Raw genomic sequence first — 20,094 nt, 5'->3', positions numbered from 1 at the left:
ATCACCCGCTGTAGTATTCCCAGTTTATTCCTACGTTACGACCATTTGGTTGGTTTTCAGCAGGCATCTTCAGCTGCCATGGTGCCCACCTCAAGCAGGTGGGATTCCTCTGTAGCACAGAAGTTCCTTTATGGAGAAGAGGCTGGACTGATTTCCCAGCAGCTTTAGTTTGGAACGACAAGCTCAACAACAAAAGCAACAGACAGCAAGGTCACAAGCAGACAATCGAAGCCTACCTTCAAGTGGGCTGTTCAATTTAAGGTAAGTTGACCTGTTCAATTAATCCATTCCCTATTGAAACCCACTCTTAACAGCAACAATTCCTAGAGTTTCTGTTATTCACTTCTACATTTGCTCCCTAGCCAACAACCAACTCAGGCTACTCACTACCTCTTCTACTAGTGCAAAGCTAGAGATGGAAAACACACTAAGCACATGTAATGCTATAGTGTGGTGGAAAGCACAGCAATAATAGTGAGGTGGCAAAGTCCTAGACTCTGCAGCAAGTGAGTACAAGCCCAAACGCAGCAGCCATAGACACAGAAACAAAGGAAGAAAATCTGCTTACCTTTGGAAGGCCTCAGGTGCACAGGGATCTCCAGCAAGAGATATCCTTGCCCCACTGCCAACCCTCAAATGATGTCTGGGAAGGGGTGGATCCTGACTCCACCCCTTCCAGTCACTCAGGTGCATTACATACACCTGAGCTCCCCTGGGTTGGCCCCGCCTTCCCACCAGCTGCTCAGTCACTGCTTCAAGCCATGACTTAGCATTTCCACCACAGCACATCTGTCTTCAGTAATCCATTTTTAAGTTCTCACAAGCTTCCATACTGATACAAGCAACTCTGTTCATCTTCCTTAGCTATAGCGCAAAAGAGCTGTGTTAAATGAAACTCATTCTAAGAGCGAGGTGGATCGATACAATAGTGTGACAATTGGTTGCTTCAGCCCTCAGAACAGGAAGAATCACAGACAGCAAAAAGGTACAACATAAGGACAACATGCCAGTCCCTTTGCACTGTTTCATTCAGACCACTATCTGGATTTCAGATAAAAAAAAATCAGATGCAGCTAACTTGCAAACTAATAAACAAACCCATTCTCAAGCAATCACCTTAATATTTGTAACACCACCAACACCAACTTATTATTTCTAACAAAGTAAAAAGTAACAAGGTTATATATACCTAAGCCTAAAAATAAGCAAAGACATCACATTCTCATTAACCACGTTTAACCAATTAGTGTACTCCTTTTAATACCAAGCATAAGTTGAAAGCACAAACTCAAGGCAGAGCATCAGTACATTGGCATCTTTCTTAATTGTCTTTACCAGTGCTTAGAAATAAGAATCTGACATCCCCCCATAGTAATTATTATTAAACTTAAGAAAATGCCTAATTATTAGCCCAATTCTGTCATTCCTGAAAGGAAAAAGAATACATGGCCATGAAGTTCCAAATAGCTATGGTAGTACAGGAGTCTCCTGAAACTTGGAGTAACCTAACTGAACTGTTAAAAGTCAATGTAAGCTCTTCCCACTGCACAGTTACTAATCCAAAAACAAAACTCTTCTTCTTCCTGCTCTGTCACAATAACTTGTTCTTCATGCCTCTCCCAGAACTCTATGAATTCAATAAACCACATACCGTTCAGAGAATGTAAAGGGATCTGGTTTCTTTGAGATATTTATTACTGCAGCTTTTATTGCCAGCAGTTACAGTCAAGCATGCCTCTATCAAAGGCTTAGAAGGTATCACTGTTTTGCTTATGACCTCCTCCTGCAAGCTACTCAGTCATGAGCAATCAACCTTAGACATCACTCTTTCAATAGCAAAGTAGTTCTCTTGATTTGCAGAACCTAATGAAACAGAATAACTCTGAGCAGCAGGCAGCAGCAGGGTAAGAGTGATCGCTGTTTCTGGTCTGCATGTGTGATCCGTACGCAGACCAGTAATCACAGGCACATTGGTTTTCTAAAAAGGGTCTGAATGTTTCCAAGTAAATTAAGGCTTTGAATGGCAGAACCAGGTGAACGCCTGTAGTGGTATATTTTGGTTTACAGAGGTGATTATTCACTACTACACCCTATCTAATTTGCCCAGTCCAGAACCAAATCAGAGTCAGAGTTCCAGTTCTGAATGAAATAACTCCACCAGAAAATGCTGCTTCTTTTGCCTGCCCTTTCCTCACACAGCTTAGGTGCTGCTCAGTTCACACTTAAGCCAGAAGAATTGTTTACCCTTCAGATCACGTCATTACAAAAGTGATCCCATTTCCAAGGCTTCCTGAAAGTAACTGCTACACCCCTTCCAGCTCCTACCCAGGCAGCAAGCTCCTCCGAAGCAGGGACTCACGCAGGACTTCCATTCATTCCTCCTGCAGCCAGAAGCCCACAGGTACGAACAAGCACACCAGAGAGGAGAGCTTGGTGGAAACAGAACACTGCTCAGCTTCTGCACAACTGCGGCGAGAGGCTGTAAGCCCACAAGCAGCAGAGGCCAATTCACACTGTTTTAAAGCCCAAGATCAATAAACTCCCATAAGGGCTAACTACAGTGTCTGTGACAACTGGAGGCACAAAGCACCAGACAGCCTTAGGGTAAGGCTTCCGAGGAGCTGAGCACATGCAAGGTGCTACAGCTTCCTCTTACAATGGCACGCAGACACCAGAGCAGACAGCCACTTGCTTCTGGTCTCACTGAACTGCTCTTGACCCTTGATAGCAAGATCATATACTACATGCCCAGCTGTTCATCCGCTGCAGGACAGCAGCACACAAGTTCATTCTGCTAGCATCACCAGCTCCTGGGTGTAGAGCAACCAAAAAAAAAACCCACAAATCACTGTTTTCATCTTACCTGATACCTTGTGCCTTGCTCTCACTCTTACACCTAAGTAAGGTGTATTAAACAGGCCTCCAGCAATACCTCACAATCCTACAGTGGCAGCAAGACAGGCAAACTGTTACAGCCAGCACATGCAAAAACCTAGCAGTACCATTCTCCAGGAATCACTCCATTATTTTCAAACTAAGACAGCAGCAACCTGGCATCAGATTTTTTCATTGTTTCTCAAGACAAATAGAAGTCAAATACTTTTAGTGCAAACAAAGCAAGTTGTTGTGAAATCCAAGCAAGCTTTCAGTATGCTAGTTCATCTTTCAGAACATATGCACATATACTAATTCCAACTGCATTTTCATTTAGATGCCAACACAAAAGTTATTTGACACACTGAACCCCTGTCTCCCAGGACCAGTACTGGCATCTAATGCACATTCACACACAGCTGTGCTGCCTTCAGTTCATACCACACAGCTCAACAGAAACCTAATAGCATCTCTGTCAAGAATTCCTGAGCATCAACCAAGATAGAATTAAGCAATTCAACACATGAAATTCTGAATACACATAGTAAAAAAAAAAAAAAACAAACAAAAACACCAAACTTCTTCGGAGTAAAAAGTCCACTTATTTTCAGTTTTAGTAAGTATGTAGCTACTACTAGAATTTCAAGAACACACGTTCCAAAATTAGCAGATGTGAATAGCATGCATTATAAGAAGGCCAACACTTTGTAGTGTTAAGGCGGAATGTGGTTTGATTAAGCCTCACCTACAACTTAAGATTCAAGTCATCTGGAAGATGATTTAATTTAATAAAGAGCATTCTTTACAAGTGATATTAGTCTCCAACCATGCTCTTCAGTAAAGATGCACACAAACTGACAAAATTACTTCTCTAATGAGACTTTCCTGATACTACTCATCAAAACAGCATTGTTCCATTCACACCTCTGAGTTTTTGTTTTGACATTTTTACATTTCTAGTACTAGACAAAAAGTACCAAAGACAGAAAACAGCATTTAATTTCAGCACATCTCTTGGCTGACTTCATATGTGTTTCAAAAAACAGTACAGTCACAGTGGCCACCAAACACGTCATACAAGTTAACTAACAGCCACTTTGAAAAAAATCCATCAAGTCACACCAACTGGTTTGTTGCAGGTGTCTGAGGCGTTCTAAATACCGGCAAGAAATCGCCTCCTACTTGCATACTCTGAGTATCCAACAGTAATACCTTGCAATTTGGCAGTAATGAGAGCTTTGTTTGAAGTTTAAAACTCTTCCACTTTCGGTGGGCCCTCCCATGGATGCTGTCCTTCCCCAGCTGATCCAGCATGCCCAGGTCTCTCATGAAATGGGAGGAAGGGTGGGGGAGATGAAGGCAGAACTAGAATTTATCCAGTCTTCAATTATCTTCCACTACACCATCACTGCCACATCTGAAATCACTGTGTGTCACACAGATATAGTCTGACTGATGCCAGTAAGAACACTTGGAACTCCTCCACCTTACTTCAGAAGAAGAATAGACATTTTGTCTATTCAAATTAGATTGGATGGAATTTTGATGATTTCTTGCTTGTTCTGATTTGATGTGACCCTGCCAAAACATTTAATGATCTGGACAACTGAAAAGTATTACATCAGCAAGAGAAGGCTGATCTAAGCTGGTCCTTTATCTTTTTTCAACCACTAAAATTTTCTTATAAATTTTTGCATGGAACACATATGTTGGTAGAACTCTCTTCTCTAAAACACAATATGCTCTTCCACACTACCTTGCAGAAAAAAGGTAGCAGTTCCAGAGCAGTCCAGTTTTGTCTGCCCTCCATCTGTTTTTAATACAAGAGACTGTGTGCAAGGCCACCAAGATAAATGTACTTGGTACTCAATCACTCTCCTACCTTGGGATAAATAAGCATTTTCTGTAACATGCTAACCATCCAATGCATTACAACTGAAAGCTCTGGCCAACAGTTATTCCTCTTCTCTGTTGTAAGAACTGCAGTGCTTACTACAGTCACCCATTACATAAAATGGCAGCTTGCATTACGCTATAGAAAGTAGTTAGCAACAAGCAGCATTTTAATAAGATGACAGTTTAACTTCAGAAAAGTGCTCCTCACTTCATTCAAGCTTGTACTTGCAAAATGTACAAGTACATAGCACATATTTACCAAGTTTTAGAGATCTTTTGCTCTTCATTGGAGTGAGTGTCAAGTTCGTACACCCTGTCTGCTAAAGGGGCCTGCTCCCAATTCACAAGTCCCTGACAAAAAGCTTGACTGGCCACCAAAGAAGAAACAGCTGCAGACAGCCAAAGTCCACCAAGAATTCAGAACAACCTAGAAATATTGAAGATTACTGTTCCTTAATAACTACAAATATTAACAGATACTTAATGAAAGCAACAGACACTCAAGTTAGCAATAACTTCAGCCATGCCCCATTGTGTTCAGCTCAAAATGTTAAGTATCTAGGAAGCGTAAGTGTGTTTTATCATCTTTCAGCACTTTTCTCAATGATAGATCTCTTCTTGCTAAAAGAAAAATTGTGTTTAGCTGCATGACTTGCACAGAATACAACTCTAGCAATATTGTAATTGGAGCATTATGCAAATAGAACAATCATAAGGATGATACATAACACACTAGCCTTCTGGCAAGATAAATTGAAACTTCAGACTGTTATACAAGCAACTCTGGTTCAACACGATTATTTGCAAAACACACAAATTTATTTTATTTATTACAAGTTATTTTGTAGCCTACTGATCAGCTAGGTTGCAATAGCTTCTACGGAGAATTCAGCTACCTTCCCCACTACCGCTTAAGGAAAACAAGGCTTAGGTGTAGACTAAAAACTAACTAAACAGATCCAGTAGCCCTCTGACACTGTAAAATACCATCCCAAATCTTGCAGTGCAGAGCCACATCTGCAGTAGCTCTGAAGCTCACCTAAGGTCTAAGCTAGTTTAATTCAGTTTGCTATCCTAGTAAACAATCACTCATTTTTCAGACTCAAATGGGTTATAAAGAATCAGAACTTGTAAAGCAGAGCTAGTGGGATGGAAGGATTCTCTTTTTCTACCATATCTATTTAAACTGTGCTCTCAGAAGACAGTGAAGATCTATACAGATTTTCTTGCCGTTGTGTTTTTGTTTTGGGTTGTTTTTTTCCCCATTTGTCCAAAACTTACAGACTTGTTTAACTTTACCAAAAGCCCTTCACATTCCCACTGTTCTTTACAGCTAGAACTAAACAGGGAACCAAGATGTATATCACTTCATTTTAAATGCAATTTGAATGCAAGTTGTAATAATTCTATATCACAAAGGAGCAGAGAAATATAACCCTCATACTGCAAACTTAGCTTGCCTGACTAACCTGAAGAGGCCTTATCATGCTATATATCTTTTTTAAATACATAAGCCTAAATTCTTTCATAAGGCCCTCACAGTACCACGACAGCGTTAATTGTTGTAGTTCAGGCTTCATCTGTTCAAAACATCACTTCCCCTAAGACTAGAATTGAGCCAATAGCAGCAAACACTGTATCTATTTCTCACATTAAAGCTTTAACCTCTGAAAGAGAAATACAGACTAAGCTAAATTGGTTACTTTCGTTTTATGCAAGTCAGCTTTGCCACTGGATAAAAGACACCATGTTAAGGTAAATTTTGTATGTTAACAGGAAAAATTTTTATATCCAAATAAATGTTGAGTTCTTTGCTCACTTTCAGGCTGACTTGACAGCACAGGCCTACAAATGAAGTGCCTTGCAGAAAGGTACAGAGAATGTTTCACCCAGCCCTGCAGCTGCCAGAGCAGACTCCCCTGCAGCTTGTCATTAGCTAGGTACTTTACACAGCTCTTCTTGCAAATACGCCCTTGTCACATTTCACTTAAACACAACATACATTACTGTTTGTTTTCCCCAGAAGTTGCATTTAAAAAATAGCATATTAACTGTGAAATCATACTTTTTCCAAAAGGCAGAAATTAAACAAGTACAGCTTAAGAGTTAAAAACCTTTGCTTTTAAATCAGGTGCTCAGTGGTCAGTCCTAAACTCAGCATTGATACACGTTCATACAGAGCAGAAGCAGAACCAGACTGAGAGTTAAAGCCCCCCGCACATTCAAAGTGGACAAAAGAGGTATTCCAGAAGCCTCGGGAGTTCTGTCATTTTATTTTATACCACTGAGGCCCACAGACAGCATCCCTAGGCACGAACTGTCTCACCATTGACTCAACAAGTTAACAGGGAAAAGGAACTGAGAGAATAAAGACAGCTTACATTTGTGTTACTTTCAGAACAAAGTTCTTTCAAAATGTACAGGAAAATACAGGAAAATTGATAGCAACCATCACCAAATCTTTTAAAGCAATTTGTGAAGCACACTCATTTGAGTACCTCTGATTTATTACAGCAAGTAAAACAATATCTGGCCCCATCCACTGATTATAATGAAACAGACCTAAACAAAAATATACAAGTCATGAAGGGCTCTACAAATGTACACAGCTGTGCTGTTATCTGTTTGTAAGCACAGCTCTTTTCTGAAAAAAAAAAAAAGCAGCTTCACCACCTCATCAATCCTGCTTAAACAGCTCTAATCCCAGTTGTGATGGATCTATCGGTATGAGACTCACTGAACTTGTCCTCACGGGACAGCAGGGCAAGCAGCATGCATCAGGCACCCCTTTCCTCTAGTAAGCAATATTCCTGTCTCGCAAGCAAAGAGAAGTTAAAAGAACTACATGCAAACAGTTGCAGGTTGTCAGATAACCCAGAAGTTAGGGACCGTCCCACAGTTCAGTGTTGCTTCCTCCCAAGATGATGGTATAGCCATTTAAAAGCTTCTAACGGGGCTGCTGAGCAAGCCATCCTATTCACATACTAATTCCCCCCCCAAAAAAAGAATCTGACACAACACCTGTAGGCTACCTTGCTGCTCTAGACTCTTTATAAACCCTGGCAAAACTGATTTTTCCCATTTGTCTACCAAGATGCTTCAAAAAAAGCCAACAAAAACACACCTACTGGACTGGCCTAGTAAGCAAATCAAGGGATATAAACATTTGTGCTTTAATTCTAGTAGCATGTCATTACCTAACATCAAGTAATTCCTAGTGGGGCATACTTGCATTTTTTAGGTCACTGATGTACTTTATCTCTTGCTGTTGACAGCCTACATTCAAATTACAGTCAAACAGCAGTATTTAAGTGCATTATTTTTCCTTCCAATTAAGTAAGTAGTTTCAGCTGTCTGCAGTCTCATTTTAGTGATTACTGGCTTGCTCCCACAGCAAGTGTCAAGTTAGAAAACTTTATATTCATTAGTGTCTAAATCACTAAGGAATATTAAGCTCAAGGTAGATGTGACATATGTTTTGACAAACACCGATCTGTCAGGAATTTTCAACACATCACGAACGTATTATCTAACAGAACTGCAGGTACAGAAGAAGAGTCTGTCCAGGTATCCCATACACACCACCAACAGCCTATGCAGCTCCTGACACTAAATCAGCTGTTGCACTGCTCTCCTCAAATGGGTCTTTCCTTATTTAGTTAAGAGTCATCTCTAGACTCCTGTATCCCATAATCTAACACTCAGATTCTCCCTACCAGCCTAGAAATACAAAAGCCTTTCAGCTTATAGCTGATTGGTTTGCCCAGCAAATACTTAGCACACACTTCCTTTACCAGAATCAGACACAGCCAACATGTTCTTATTGCCTTGACGCCACTTGTTTTATTCTGATGTTTTACCTGCTGCAGTTTCTGCTGTGCTGACTGCCCTATACACCTGAAGGCAAATTCAAATAAAATATCTTGTCTTTTACTACCCAAAAATGCACAATCTTTACTATACAGAGAACGCAAACAGACAAGTTGAAAAAAAAAGGTATGAAAAGACTTCCAGAGGTTGTTTAAACAGCATGAAGAACTATGGTGAGACTGCATTAAAACCACTCCACTTTCCCCAAAATGCTGCAGTGACTAAAATGGACCACACAGAGTAGGCATTTAACAGCTGGTGGTTTCTGCCTTGCTTGTGTTTCCATGCTGACCATGTTTAAAAAACATGTAATACCCCCATTATAAAAGCTTTTGTACAATAATTTGGAGTTAACCGGCAAGTGATTATTACATACATGCAGTTCACATCAACTCTCTCCTCAATTAGCACAATAAATCAACCAGCAACTCTTTAACTGAATTCACTCCATTATGCAGGAAGCAAGATGTTCCAGTAAGCGAAACATTCCCAGAGAAGTTCTGTCTTTTCATACATGCAAAATACTCTATGTTATCTAAGTCTCCTGATGTCAGCTAAAATACCAGCTTGAAATGGCTTTACCCACTTACCATGGCAGGTGTCAGCTGTAAATATTTGCGCCTCTAACCCACCTAGCACTGTTACTCAGTGGATTAATGCACATAACTTCCCACCTCCTCTCCCTTCCCTGGCAGGGAACACGAGGACATCTCTAGCCTCAAGCAAGTTGTGCCCTTTTGGTCAGCTCCACCCTCCTCAAATACAGTTTTGCAAGATGAGCCCCATCCATAAGCTAATGTATCATTGTATATCTGAACACTATTAAATGCTGCAATCCCTTAGCAGTGACGTATTTTTGAAGACTAGTTAATACAGGTTAAAATTAGAATCATCTTTTGCATCAGAAAGTAATGAGATGAGATACCAACAGGGTGCAGGAACAGCTTTCCACAACCTGCTTTCAAATACTCATCTCCAATAGTGAGCCTGTAGATTCACACCGAAGTAACAGGAAGATGATGAACATCTACAGGAAAGCTGTAAATGCACAAAGCCTGCAGCTAAAGATTCTCCTGATATTTTGAGGACATCAGTAACATTGTCTATTTTGACAATGTCATACAACACAAAGCAGCTGTGCACTGTTAGCATCCTGTACAAAGGGATCCGATGCTTGCCTAAAAACCCACATAAGTCTTTCAACTCCAAACTCAAGCAACAAACTCACAAATTCTCCAGAGGCTTCTTTCATGGCAACAAAAAAAAAAAAAGAAAAAACTCTACTGTAAGACTTGAGGGTACACTGGAAATACTAACAAAGTTCTCACATAAAAACTTAAAAAGAAGACAAATAGGAAAATCTCTACTACATCATTGAGTTTGTGTTCACAAAAGGAAAAGAATATTATTTTCCTTTATTATCATTATTTACTGGGTGTTTTTTTTTTTAATCTAGATGACACCTAGGTACCCTTGGCAATACAATCAGTAACACTTTCTAGCCAAAAACAGGGACAATGCTATTAGTCACAACATGATTAGTAATTGCTTTACCAGAAATCTTACTATCACACGTATCTATTACAGTTTTACAAGCTAAGATTCTTGTTCTAAACAAAGTCATTTAAATGAAATATACATAGTCCATGCTTCTCCAGACAATGAGGCCTTCAACACACCTTCAACAGTAGCTAGAACAGCAGGTATGAAGCTGGATGCATCACCTAGCAATCACACAGCTCCTATCTCTCACCTACCTAGTTTTTACAAGGACTAAGTTGGGAGGTTTTTCCAAGAGCTTTCCACCTCTACCTGATCATAAATACCCACCAGTTCTACTGATGCTCACCAGCAGTACAAAGACCACAACAGCTGACGTATTAGTTATTTAATCTTTGTATGTCATGAAGCACCAAAGCCTAACTTGTAACATTACATTAGGCTTAAAAAGATACATCAATATTCAAATCTAAGCAGAATATCAAATGTCAGCTCAGTTACCCCTTCATACCCTTTCAGAATTCCTAAAGGTTTTGTTTTCAAGAGATCTTCTTGTAGTTGTAACAGTAGAGTTATTAAAAGAGCAAAGCCCCTGCTTTACAGCTAAATTCAGTTAGTATCATGTCCAGACAGAGCCATTCACCACCGTTTCAGATCATTTTCTATCTTAGTGTAAATAAGAAGTTCCCAGTTAGATCCATCTATCCTTCAGGACAAGCACTGCAAGGAGCTGTCTATCCTCAGTCCCAGGGTAATCCCACTGCACTAAATAGATGCTTCCAAGTGTCAAGCACTTTCAGGTAATATCTGAAACGTCTCTTTGTATCTCACTTACAAACCCAGATAAAGTCTTAGTGTCATCAATTAAGCATCTCAAGAAAAACACGTTAAGTGCATAGAACAGAAGATTGCAACTTCAGTAGTGGAAGGTAGTACCGGGTGACGTAACTATCCCAGGCTTTCGCTATGCAGTCTTCTAACTTCTAGCAAATGACCAACACCACAACTGCTTCAGCACTCACCCATGCTACGCTTGTCATTCCCTTACCTTCCTTGCTGTCCACACGCTCTGTTTTCCATCTATATAGCTTCTCCGTTCTTACTATACCCTTTCAACCACCTTTTATGTTTCAACCTATTTTATGTCTCAAATAGTCTTCAAAGAATCCCCATGAAAACCTTTCCCTTTCAATTCAAAAAGGGTTGAGCATTCTGAATTGCTTTTTCCCCATCACGCTGCAAGCTCACCCCATACACAGAGAGAAAAACCAAAAGGCTTGTTTCTTCATAGTTCAAACACATTCAAGGCCAATATTATGCAATAATGTTTTACATACTATCCATTATAAAACTTTTGTAACCTGTGCATGTGTAACTGAGAACTTGAGGCTATTCTCAGTGAATTATCTTTGTTATCCCAGCCCAAAGGAAGAGCAGCTTTGATCTGAGACGCTTGAAATCTATTCCAGGCCTTAAGCACTCCACCTAATGTTCACATATCAGTGATTTTATTCCTGTGCTAGACTGTCATTTCAGTATCCTAAAATCACCAGATTCATTCTTATTAGTCTCTGATGACAGTACAGGCAATTCTGCACTCAAAGGCAACTACTTTTATGTGTCATTACTGAGAAATGACATCTGCTGTCCAGTATCATGCTGCAGTTATCCAAGAACTACTATTCTGCATACCAGTTGTCTTTCAAAAATGTAGTATAAACAATTTAGATAAGGCAGCTGAAGTCTAACTGATTTGTCTTGTAAGTCTGTCTGCTACACTTGTTTTCAACATTAATTAGTACAAATGCATATGCCGGTCATCATCATCTTTAAGAACCTGTGACATCTTTTTTGGGTTACAGAAAGGTTGGAAAGGCCAATAAGATCATGTAGTCAAACCATCAACCCATGCCTGTGACAGCTCCAGACCACAGCTCTCAGAGCAACATCTACCCTTTTCTTGAACACCTCCAGAGGTGCTGACACTATCACCTCCCAGGGCAGCCTGTTCCAATACATCACCACCCATGAAGAAATGTTTCCTAATATCCAACCTGAACATCCCCTGGTACAACTTGAGGCCATTTCCTCTCATCCTATTGCTAGTTGTGTGGGAGAAGAGGCCAATCCCCACTCAACACAACCTCTTTTCAGGCAATTGCAGAGAGCAGTAAGGTCTCCCCTGAGCCTCCTCTTCTCCAGACTGAACAACCCCAGTTCCCTCAGCTGCTCCCCATCAGACTTGTGCTCCAGACACCTCACAGCTTGGTTGCCCTTCTCTCCCCCTGGACACACTCCAGGGCCTCTGCATCTTTTTTATAGTGAGGGGCCCAACACTGAACACAGCACTGAGGTGCGGCCTCATGAGAGCTGTGTACAAGGGGATGATCACCTCTAGCTCCTGCTGGCTGCACTAGAGCTAATACAAGCCAGTATGGCAGTGGCCTTCTTGGCCACCTGGGCACACTGTTGGCTCATGGTCAGCCGAGGTCCACAATTTTGGGCTCACAATTAGTTAACTCAGATACAAAAACGTGTGAAGATAAGTGGCATACATTTAAATGACTGCACTGGCAGCCAGTGCCATGCTTTTAGCATATTTCCCCTAGAGAAGACAGCTGCCGTGATACCTAAAAGACAGGCTTCCTGGCTTTTCTTCTGAGCATGCTAAGTGGAAGCAGTGAAATAACAGAATTCGTATATTCTCACACTACTGGTTACGAGATGCTACAAAATTCTGCAGTGACAACTATCTTGCTGTGTCTGTCCTCCTTCTGGTTATGTTACTGGAAAATGTAGAATCAGAGTGATCTAAGACAGAAAGGAACTTCAAGATCACCAAGTCCAACCATCAATCTGACTTCTCAAGTCCCATCACTAACACACATTCCTCAGAATCACACCCATATGTCTCCTCAACATCTTGCTGCTGGCCATGCAATTTCCGATACAAGCTAGGAGGCCGTCTAGCCCTCTTGGCCATCTGGATACATGTCCAAGTGTAGATGTAAAGTATACAGAGGTAAAAATTCATAGAAAACATACTAACAGAAAGAATATTTCAGTTTAACAGAGAATATAAGCACCACCATGTTAAAGGCAAAGTGGATTTTCCTCCAGGTTTTACATTAAATTATGTCAAACAAATTTGGCCCAGGCTGTAAACAGCCCTTCAAAATAATGCAAAAAGAACAAAGAAAATAACAACCATAAAATATGAGTCTGAAGCTTCTCAAAAACAAACAAAAAGCCCACGGACATACCGCAATACAGCCAAAGCTACAGATTCAATTCCAGTAGTGTAAGGAGTCACTTTCCTTGCCTATATTTACTTTCTTAAGTAAAGGAGGGCAAATTAGCAAATAAAATAGCTGTCTAATGATTAGGTTTATATTCATTATCTGACTATGTAAGCAAATAAAGCTGCTAAACAAGACAAATTATACAGCTCAGTCATATCTACTCTGTTTTCGTACTTGCTTCCACAAGTGGTTCACTGAAGCAACAGGGGAGGGAAAAAAAACAGAGAAAACCCACCAAGTTACTCAGAGTTGGAAATGCACTGTCATCTTCATAACCCTTCATTTGTGGCAACATATAGGCGCCAGGTGTGACAATAGTCAGGACCCTGAAAAGGCATTAATGCAGTTGAATATGTTAAATAATGCATCCGCTTCCATATATTTTTTAAATTTATTTTCAATAGACATCAAGCACTTCCAGAAAGCTTTGGAACTGTCACCTGTATCACAATAGGCACTCTACCAACAAGGGAATCCAGCAATGCCCACTTCCTCTTTGTCACTGGAAACGTAAAAGGAATTTTCTATTACGTCACATTCCCACAGTAGCCCAAATGTGTAAAAGTGAGACCACACTGTTATTTTATTTCTAACATTAATCACAAGACTCATGCTATATCTATAACCTTACCACAATTAAATCAGAAGTACACTGTATGCGAACTGCTGAGTCATGGCCTGAACCACTGATTGAGCACCTGGAGGAAAGACCCAGTCAGCCCTGGGAGCACAGGTGAAGGCAATTCACCTGTGCAACCAGAAGGGGTGGAGCCTGGCTCCACCCCTCTTAGGCCTCATTTAAGGGCTGACTGCCCCTGAGGAAGGATCTCTGCCTGGAGATCCTTCCTTGGTGGGAGCCTTTTCCTGCGAGCCCCAAATCTTCCGATCTGGGTGAGCGCTGTATTTTCCTTCCACCTTTTGTAACGCTGTTTCCATTGCGTTAGTCCTGCTTATCGCTACATACACATTAATTGCAAACAATTTTGGTTCAAGAGCTGTCCAGAAGTTGTTGAAGAAGTTGTTCCACATAGACAAAAAGTACTGAAATATTCTTGATTTTAAGATCCTTTAAATTTAGTTTAATCTTTTAATTTCAAAAGCTATCCATCGCACTCTGCTCACAGGCTGGAGAGTTTACAAATACCGCTGAACCGTACCTTCTCATCACATTTAAACACCATATTTTACAGGACAACAAAAAGGTTCAATATCAGTGTAACGCTACAATGCAGTGGATCTCCACTGCCAACCCTTAAATGAGGTCTGGAAAGGGGTGGATCCTGGCTCCACCCCTTCCAGTCACTCAGGTTCATTGCATGCACCTGAGCTCCCCTGAGTTGGCCCTGCCTACCCACCAGTTGCTCAATCACTGTTTCAGGCCATGACTTGGCATTTCCACTACAGTTGTGTACTTTTCTTATTGGTAAAGACAAAAATTCCCTGTTGCGATGCAGTAGAAAACTGAATATTGCTGAGGTTTGAAGAAGTTCTTTACCTCTCAGGCACCATTCCCAAATTCCATCATTCTCCAAAACAGAAGGTGCTGTTTTTCAGTCCTTTATCAGCTTCACAGACCTTCTCTGAACACATCTGAGCAACCCAAACCCAACCTTCCTGCAGTGAGAGGCCAAAACTGAACACAATACTTGTAGGGAATCTGGTGAGACTGCACCTCATCTGATTCATCTGATTTAATCACCTTAATTTAATCCCCCAGAAAAGCAACAACAAAAAAAAAGCACTTGCCCTTTCTCGCACAAATCTGAAAGAAAGATTGCTGTGCTGTGAAATCGTTGCCCAGACACCATCTCAAGAAGTTACTACCCTCATGTCATAATCAGCCGCCAAAACTATTTGTAAATGTTTTAGTTCCCAAGCAAAGTGATTTTGTATCATTTATTGGAATGTTCGGAGCATTAGTTTTATCACTTTGAATCCCATGGCATGATTCACAGTTTAAAAAGTCACAACAATAAAAACCCTTGAACAGAGTGAGTGGTACTGAGTTTTAAGGGTGCCACTGTCTTACATAATGCTCTCTTTCCCAGGCTTAATTATTTGCTTGCATGGAGATCCATAGATACAAGATATCTTAAGTCTGTTTCAACAAAATAGCTAAGTAAAAGCAGTGACTGGTATTTAGTTTTTTGCACGACTATAATTGTTTTCAAGTTGCAGCTTTGCTACAACTGCTACAACTTTTTAGCAAAAGCTGATTGTAGTACAAGGCCTGGCAGTTTCCCACCAACTATTTGTATGCCTGCAGGAAGGCTCACTTTATTAAAAAGAGTAGACTTTACAGCAGCAATTCACCTCTCCTTATCATAAAGTTGGTAAGTTAAAGAAAGGAACCCATATTTTCAATGAATAACCAGAATCATAGCATTATCTAGGTTGGAAAAGACCTCCGAGATCACCAAGTCCAACCATCAATCTGACCTACTGAACTCTACCACCAAACCATGTCCGCAAGTGCCACATCCGCACGTCTCTCAAACACCTCTGGCCATGGGGACTCCACCACTGCTGTGGGCAGCCCCCACACTCGAAAGAAGATACCACAAAGTCAGAAGGCTCCAAGGAAAGCAAGGGCTCCAAGGAGGGCATGGCTTTGACAGGTAACAAAACCAGACTGGAGTCCCACATCAGACAGTGGCAGATGCCTCTAATGCAAGTGCACTTCAGGAGTTTTCACTCCACTAAGTTTCTCTATTTTCAAGACAAAGTACTTTTAAAAATGATGGACGAAAAAAACAGAGCAAGGTTTATACTTTCTTCCATCTATCCTGCTCCCTAATGTGATGCATCAACAACTTTGCCCTGCTCTGAACAAGTCACTTCCACATGTACAGATCTTGTCTTCTCCCTAACACTGGGATGACCTGAGGAGTCCCAAGACAAAGGGAAATATTTAATAACCTTAATTTCACAACTCAAAGTAGCATTCACAAAACATTTATCACTTATTTAACAGGAAAATTAGCAAAAACCTCTGGAATACAGCCTCTTCCTGGCTGAATACTGCTTGCTATGACTTCCTTAAGTTTCAAAGCAACAATCCCCAAAAAAAGCCTCAAGAAAATAAAAGAAAAAAACAACCCACAACCCACAAACCACAAAGGAGATCGTCAAATCATTTTCAGGGCACGCTAAAACCAATTATCTTGAGTCTGGTTGTTGAGGTTTTGTAGAGAAGTTAGAGAAATCTGCTCAAACCCCACACTGCAGCAGGATCTGTTCTGATGGGCTCACCACTGTGTAAAAGGATGCAAACTATCCCAGCTCAACGCCTGAGGTATCAGTATCTGTCAGTAACAGGTATATTAGCAAAAGTATTTTTATGGACTCTCAGCCAAGAAAATACTGACACTTCAGTTGTTTTAAAACCCTCTCATGAAGGATTAGAAATTAAGTTTTCAGACTGTTTCACTTCCTTTCTTTGGTTTTGCACGATTCTTCGAACTTTACAACAACACAGTGCTAGTCTCTTTTTGAACGTATCAGCTCCTGTTTCTGCTGTCCATCTATTACCTACCCTTACACATCTATATGCACAAACTAAGGAAGTGATATCTTGAAAATGCAAGATGTTTCTGTCAATGTAAAGACTGCTCAAGTCCATTCATGTGTTTATTTTACGTTCTTTCTTCTTCCTCTCCATTCTTAAGTATGCTACATATTTGATACAAGACGCACCAAATACTGATCAAGTGTTGAAGCATTTGTTTGTGGAATTAAGCTCACAAACCACAGAAAACATGAAGACAGTTTTTACTTAAAAGCAACTGCCTAAATGACAGCATCTAAAATGTTTCAACTACTTATTATAAGAAAACTGAAGCATGTTTTTCAATTTAATTTTGCAACTCTGAAACACAACAACCTGAAAGTAACTGCCTTCACAATTTTTGTATGTGGAGAAACTAGCAAACCAATCCCACACTTCATAAATGCTTTTACCAATTATCACACCTAAATCGGAATAATACAAGGAAAGAAATCTCTGTACAAAAAATAAAAAATACTCAGGTGTCCATTCAGGACCCAATTTAGGAACAGTCCGCAGCAGTGCTCTTTTAGGATTATTAGCTACAACTCCTGTATTTGAATATAAAGAGCTGCTGCAAGACCCGTTTAATTTTGCATTATTTCAACTGCCATTGATCCAGCCAGTGTGCCCAAACATTCCTCTAATAGAACTCAAGTCCTAGAAAGGAGTTTGCCCTGCCAATGAACCCCCTTTTTTTTTTTTTTTTTTTAATGGAAGACTAAGTAAGTCGATGACACTCTATAATGAAAAAGAAAGGCAGTAAATAAGTAACAGTGCCTTTACTTCGCCAGTAAGTCTCAAACTGCTTTAGATTCCAAGTATGTTCTCTTCCAGATCTGTAAAATGTCTCTCAAGCAGTGAAGTATTACTTGAGCTGATCAAGGAGCATATGCTGGTCGGAGTTACAGTTTAAAGCAGCCTGAACTAATGAGGCTACATTCTTTAAAGGGTATGGTTTTTTCCCCACTGGAAAAAACTGTTTCAGCACTTAGTACTTTCTCATCTCAGCCTGTGCCAATTTTACCACAACTCTTCGCTATCAGTGAAAAAAGCAGAATGCCCTGAGCTTCAAAGGCTTTGCACTGTTTGGGAACCATCACTGTAACACTGAACTCTGCAGCTCAGTAAGGACTTCCAAGGCAAAACAAATCGTAACTTCCAAGTTCTTCTTACATGCAATAACCAAGAGGTTTAGCACAACATATAACTTGGTGAAGTTACAATCCACGAGTGAGGTGGATTTCCAGGGGCTTGTTTCTGAATATATGCAACTTTTAAGTTGTCAAGAGCTCTCAGAACAAAAAAAAAAAAAAAAAAAAAAAAAGAAGAGATCTGCACTTTTTCTAGATAAATCTTTCCCATGAATCAGATCTACTGGTTCCATGACTCAGTGCACAATGCAAGTCCAACAGCAAATTGTCTACGAAAATTTTACTCATCAGCTTTGCCTTTAAAACACATTTGCAGGCTGCTATTTTGGTTTTAAAGCCTCTGAGACTGACAAAGAAACCAAGTTACAGTTAGGTAACAAATCACTAATATATGACATGGCTGACAGCAGTCACATGCTATGAAGATAACTACACACAATGCTTCACATCCTCCTCCCACTTCAACACAAACCTGGCTGCACCACTAAATCCTAAGCACCAACACATTTAAAAGCACATGAACATATTAATTGCCACTAAATACTTTATTTTCTGTTTTTTTGCTGAAGCACATCATTTATCCTACAGAAACCCAAATACCAGGGATACTAAGAAAGGAACAGTGGTGCCTGTGTTGTACTTCCCACAATATAAAGTTTCCAGCTCCTCACTGAAAGAGGAGAGGGACAGGAATGGCTACCAGGAGCTGACAGCCACTCACCATCACTTCAAGGAAGTAAATGTACAAAGGCAATGTGCATAAACCTCCAGTGCCTGCTCGGTCCCAGTGCTGTGCATTCCTCCAGCTCTACTCCTCAATGTGTGACAGGCACTGCCAGCCCCGCTGACCCGCTGTGTGCGATGGTAAAGAGGATTTCTGCCCCCTCCCCCCTCCACAAAATGTTGTTGATGGTATTAATGTTTAATACCATGCTGTCTGTTTGTTCATGCTGCACTGCTTACCAGCCAGATGAATAAAGGGGCAATTCAGCTACTTTTTCATGACATATGCTCTAAGGACAAGACAGGCCAACAAACCAAGATCGCTTTAACCAGCTCTCCATTTCAGATGCTGCGCATCATCCCCCGCTAGCTTCAATCCCTTCCAAAGCAGTGCCAGGCTACTTCAACAGCAAAGCACACAATGCACAGCTTTACATTACTATGCAAAACAACTCAAATTTCTTTTTAAAACACGTGCTCCTAGCCAACGTTGTTTACTCTCTTTACCTGCAGTGGTAGCTAAAAAAAACATCCGCAGAGCTCGCAACATAGGCAATTTATTTTGCACATGATGAATAGTTCGGGAGTCCATCTGTAGCGCTCCTCTGGGGACAGACACACACAGACCTAGCTCACAAGGCTGTTGTCTCCCTCCTGCTTTCAAAGCCACTGTTTTTCACACCGCTCCTGCTCTGCAAACCAGCCGCACACCTTGTTTACCCAACCACCAAAGCAGAAACCCACGCCTCCCTCAGCACGCAGCACAGAACGACCCCCCGCTTTCTCATGGCGCTCCGACGGAAGGCACCGTCCCTTCCAACAACTTCGGGCTGCCGTTCCCCGCGCTGCCCGGCTGCAGGGGGAGAGCCCGCCGAGCCCCCCCTCCGGGGAGCAGCAGGCCAAGGGCCCCCGAGGGAAGGCGCGAGGAGGGCACGGGGCCCGGCGCCTCACCGCCCCCGACTCACCCTCGATGGCGATGACATGCTCGCGGATCTGGTTCTGCAGCACGGGCTCCTCGACGCGCTCCAGCAGCTCGTAGATAGAGTAGATGTTGGGGTGCACCGACTCGAAGCGCTGGATCTCGGCGCGGATGGCTGCCGAGTTGGCCAGCTGCTGCTGGTAGTTCATGGTCCCCCCCTTCCCTCCCCTCCCCGCGGCCAGACCCCCGCTCCGGCTGCGCCCTCCGCCTCGCGCCCCGCCGAGGGGCTCCGGGGCCGCCCGCGCCGCC

The 20,094-nt window shown here is 41.4% G+C and overlaps 1 protein-coding gene across 2 annotated transcripts in view; it reads right to left on the bottom strand.

Moving 5' to 3' along the window:
- The window catches only part of AGAP1 (ArfGAP with GTPase domain, ankyrin repeat and PH domain 1), a 334,310-nt gene extending 314,269 nt beyond the window's left edge, over positions 1-20,041 (bottom strand). Inside the window, exon 1 of one of the 2 annotated variants that reach the window (XM_021400246.1) lies at positions 19,832-20,041. In XM_021400246.1, coding sequence (XP_021255921.1) covers positions 19,832-19,994 — 163 coding nt within the window. In that variant the 5' untranslated portion in view covers positions 19,995-20,041. The remainder of the gene's footprint in view (positions 1-19,831) is intronic. The other variant, XM_021400245.1, reaches the window with a different exon arrangement.

Source organism: Numida meleagris, chromosome 5 (genome assembly GCF_002078875.1).
Source record: "Numida meleagris isolate 19003 breed g44 Domestic line chromosome 5, NumMel1.0, whole genome shotgun sequence".
In the NCBI taxonomy this organism is placed as follows: Eukaryota; Metazoa; Chordata; class Aves; order Galliformes; family Numididae; genus Numida; species Numida meleagris.
The sequence above is the reverse complement of the archived record's forward strand: the minus strand, read 5'-3'. Positions and strand labels throughout refer to the sequence as shown.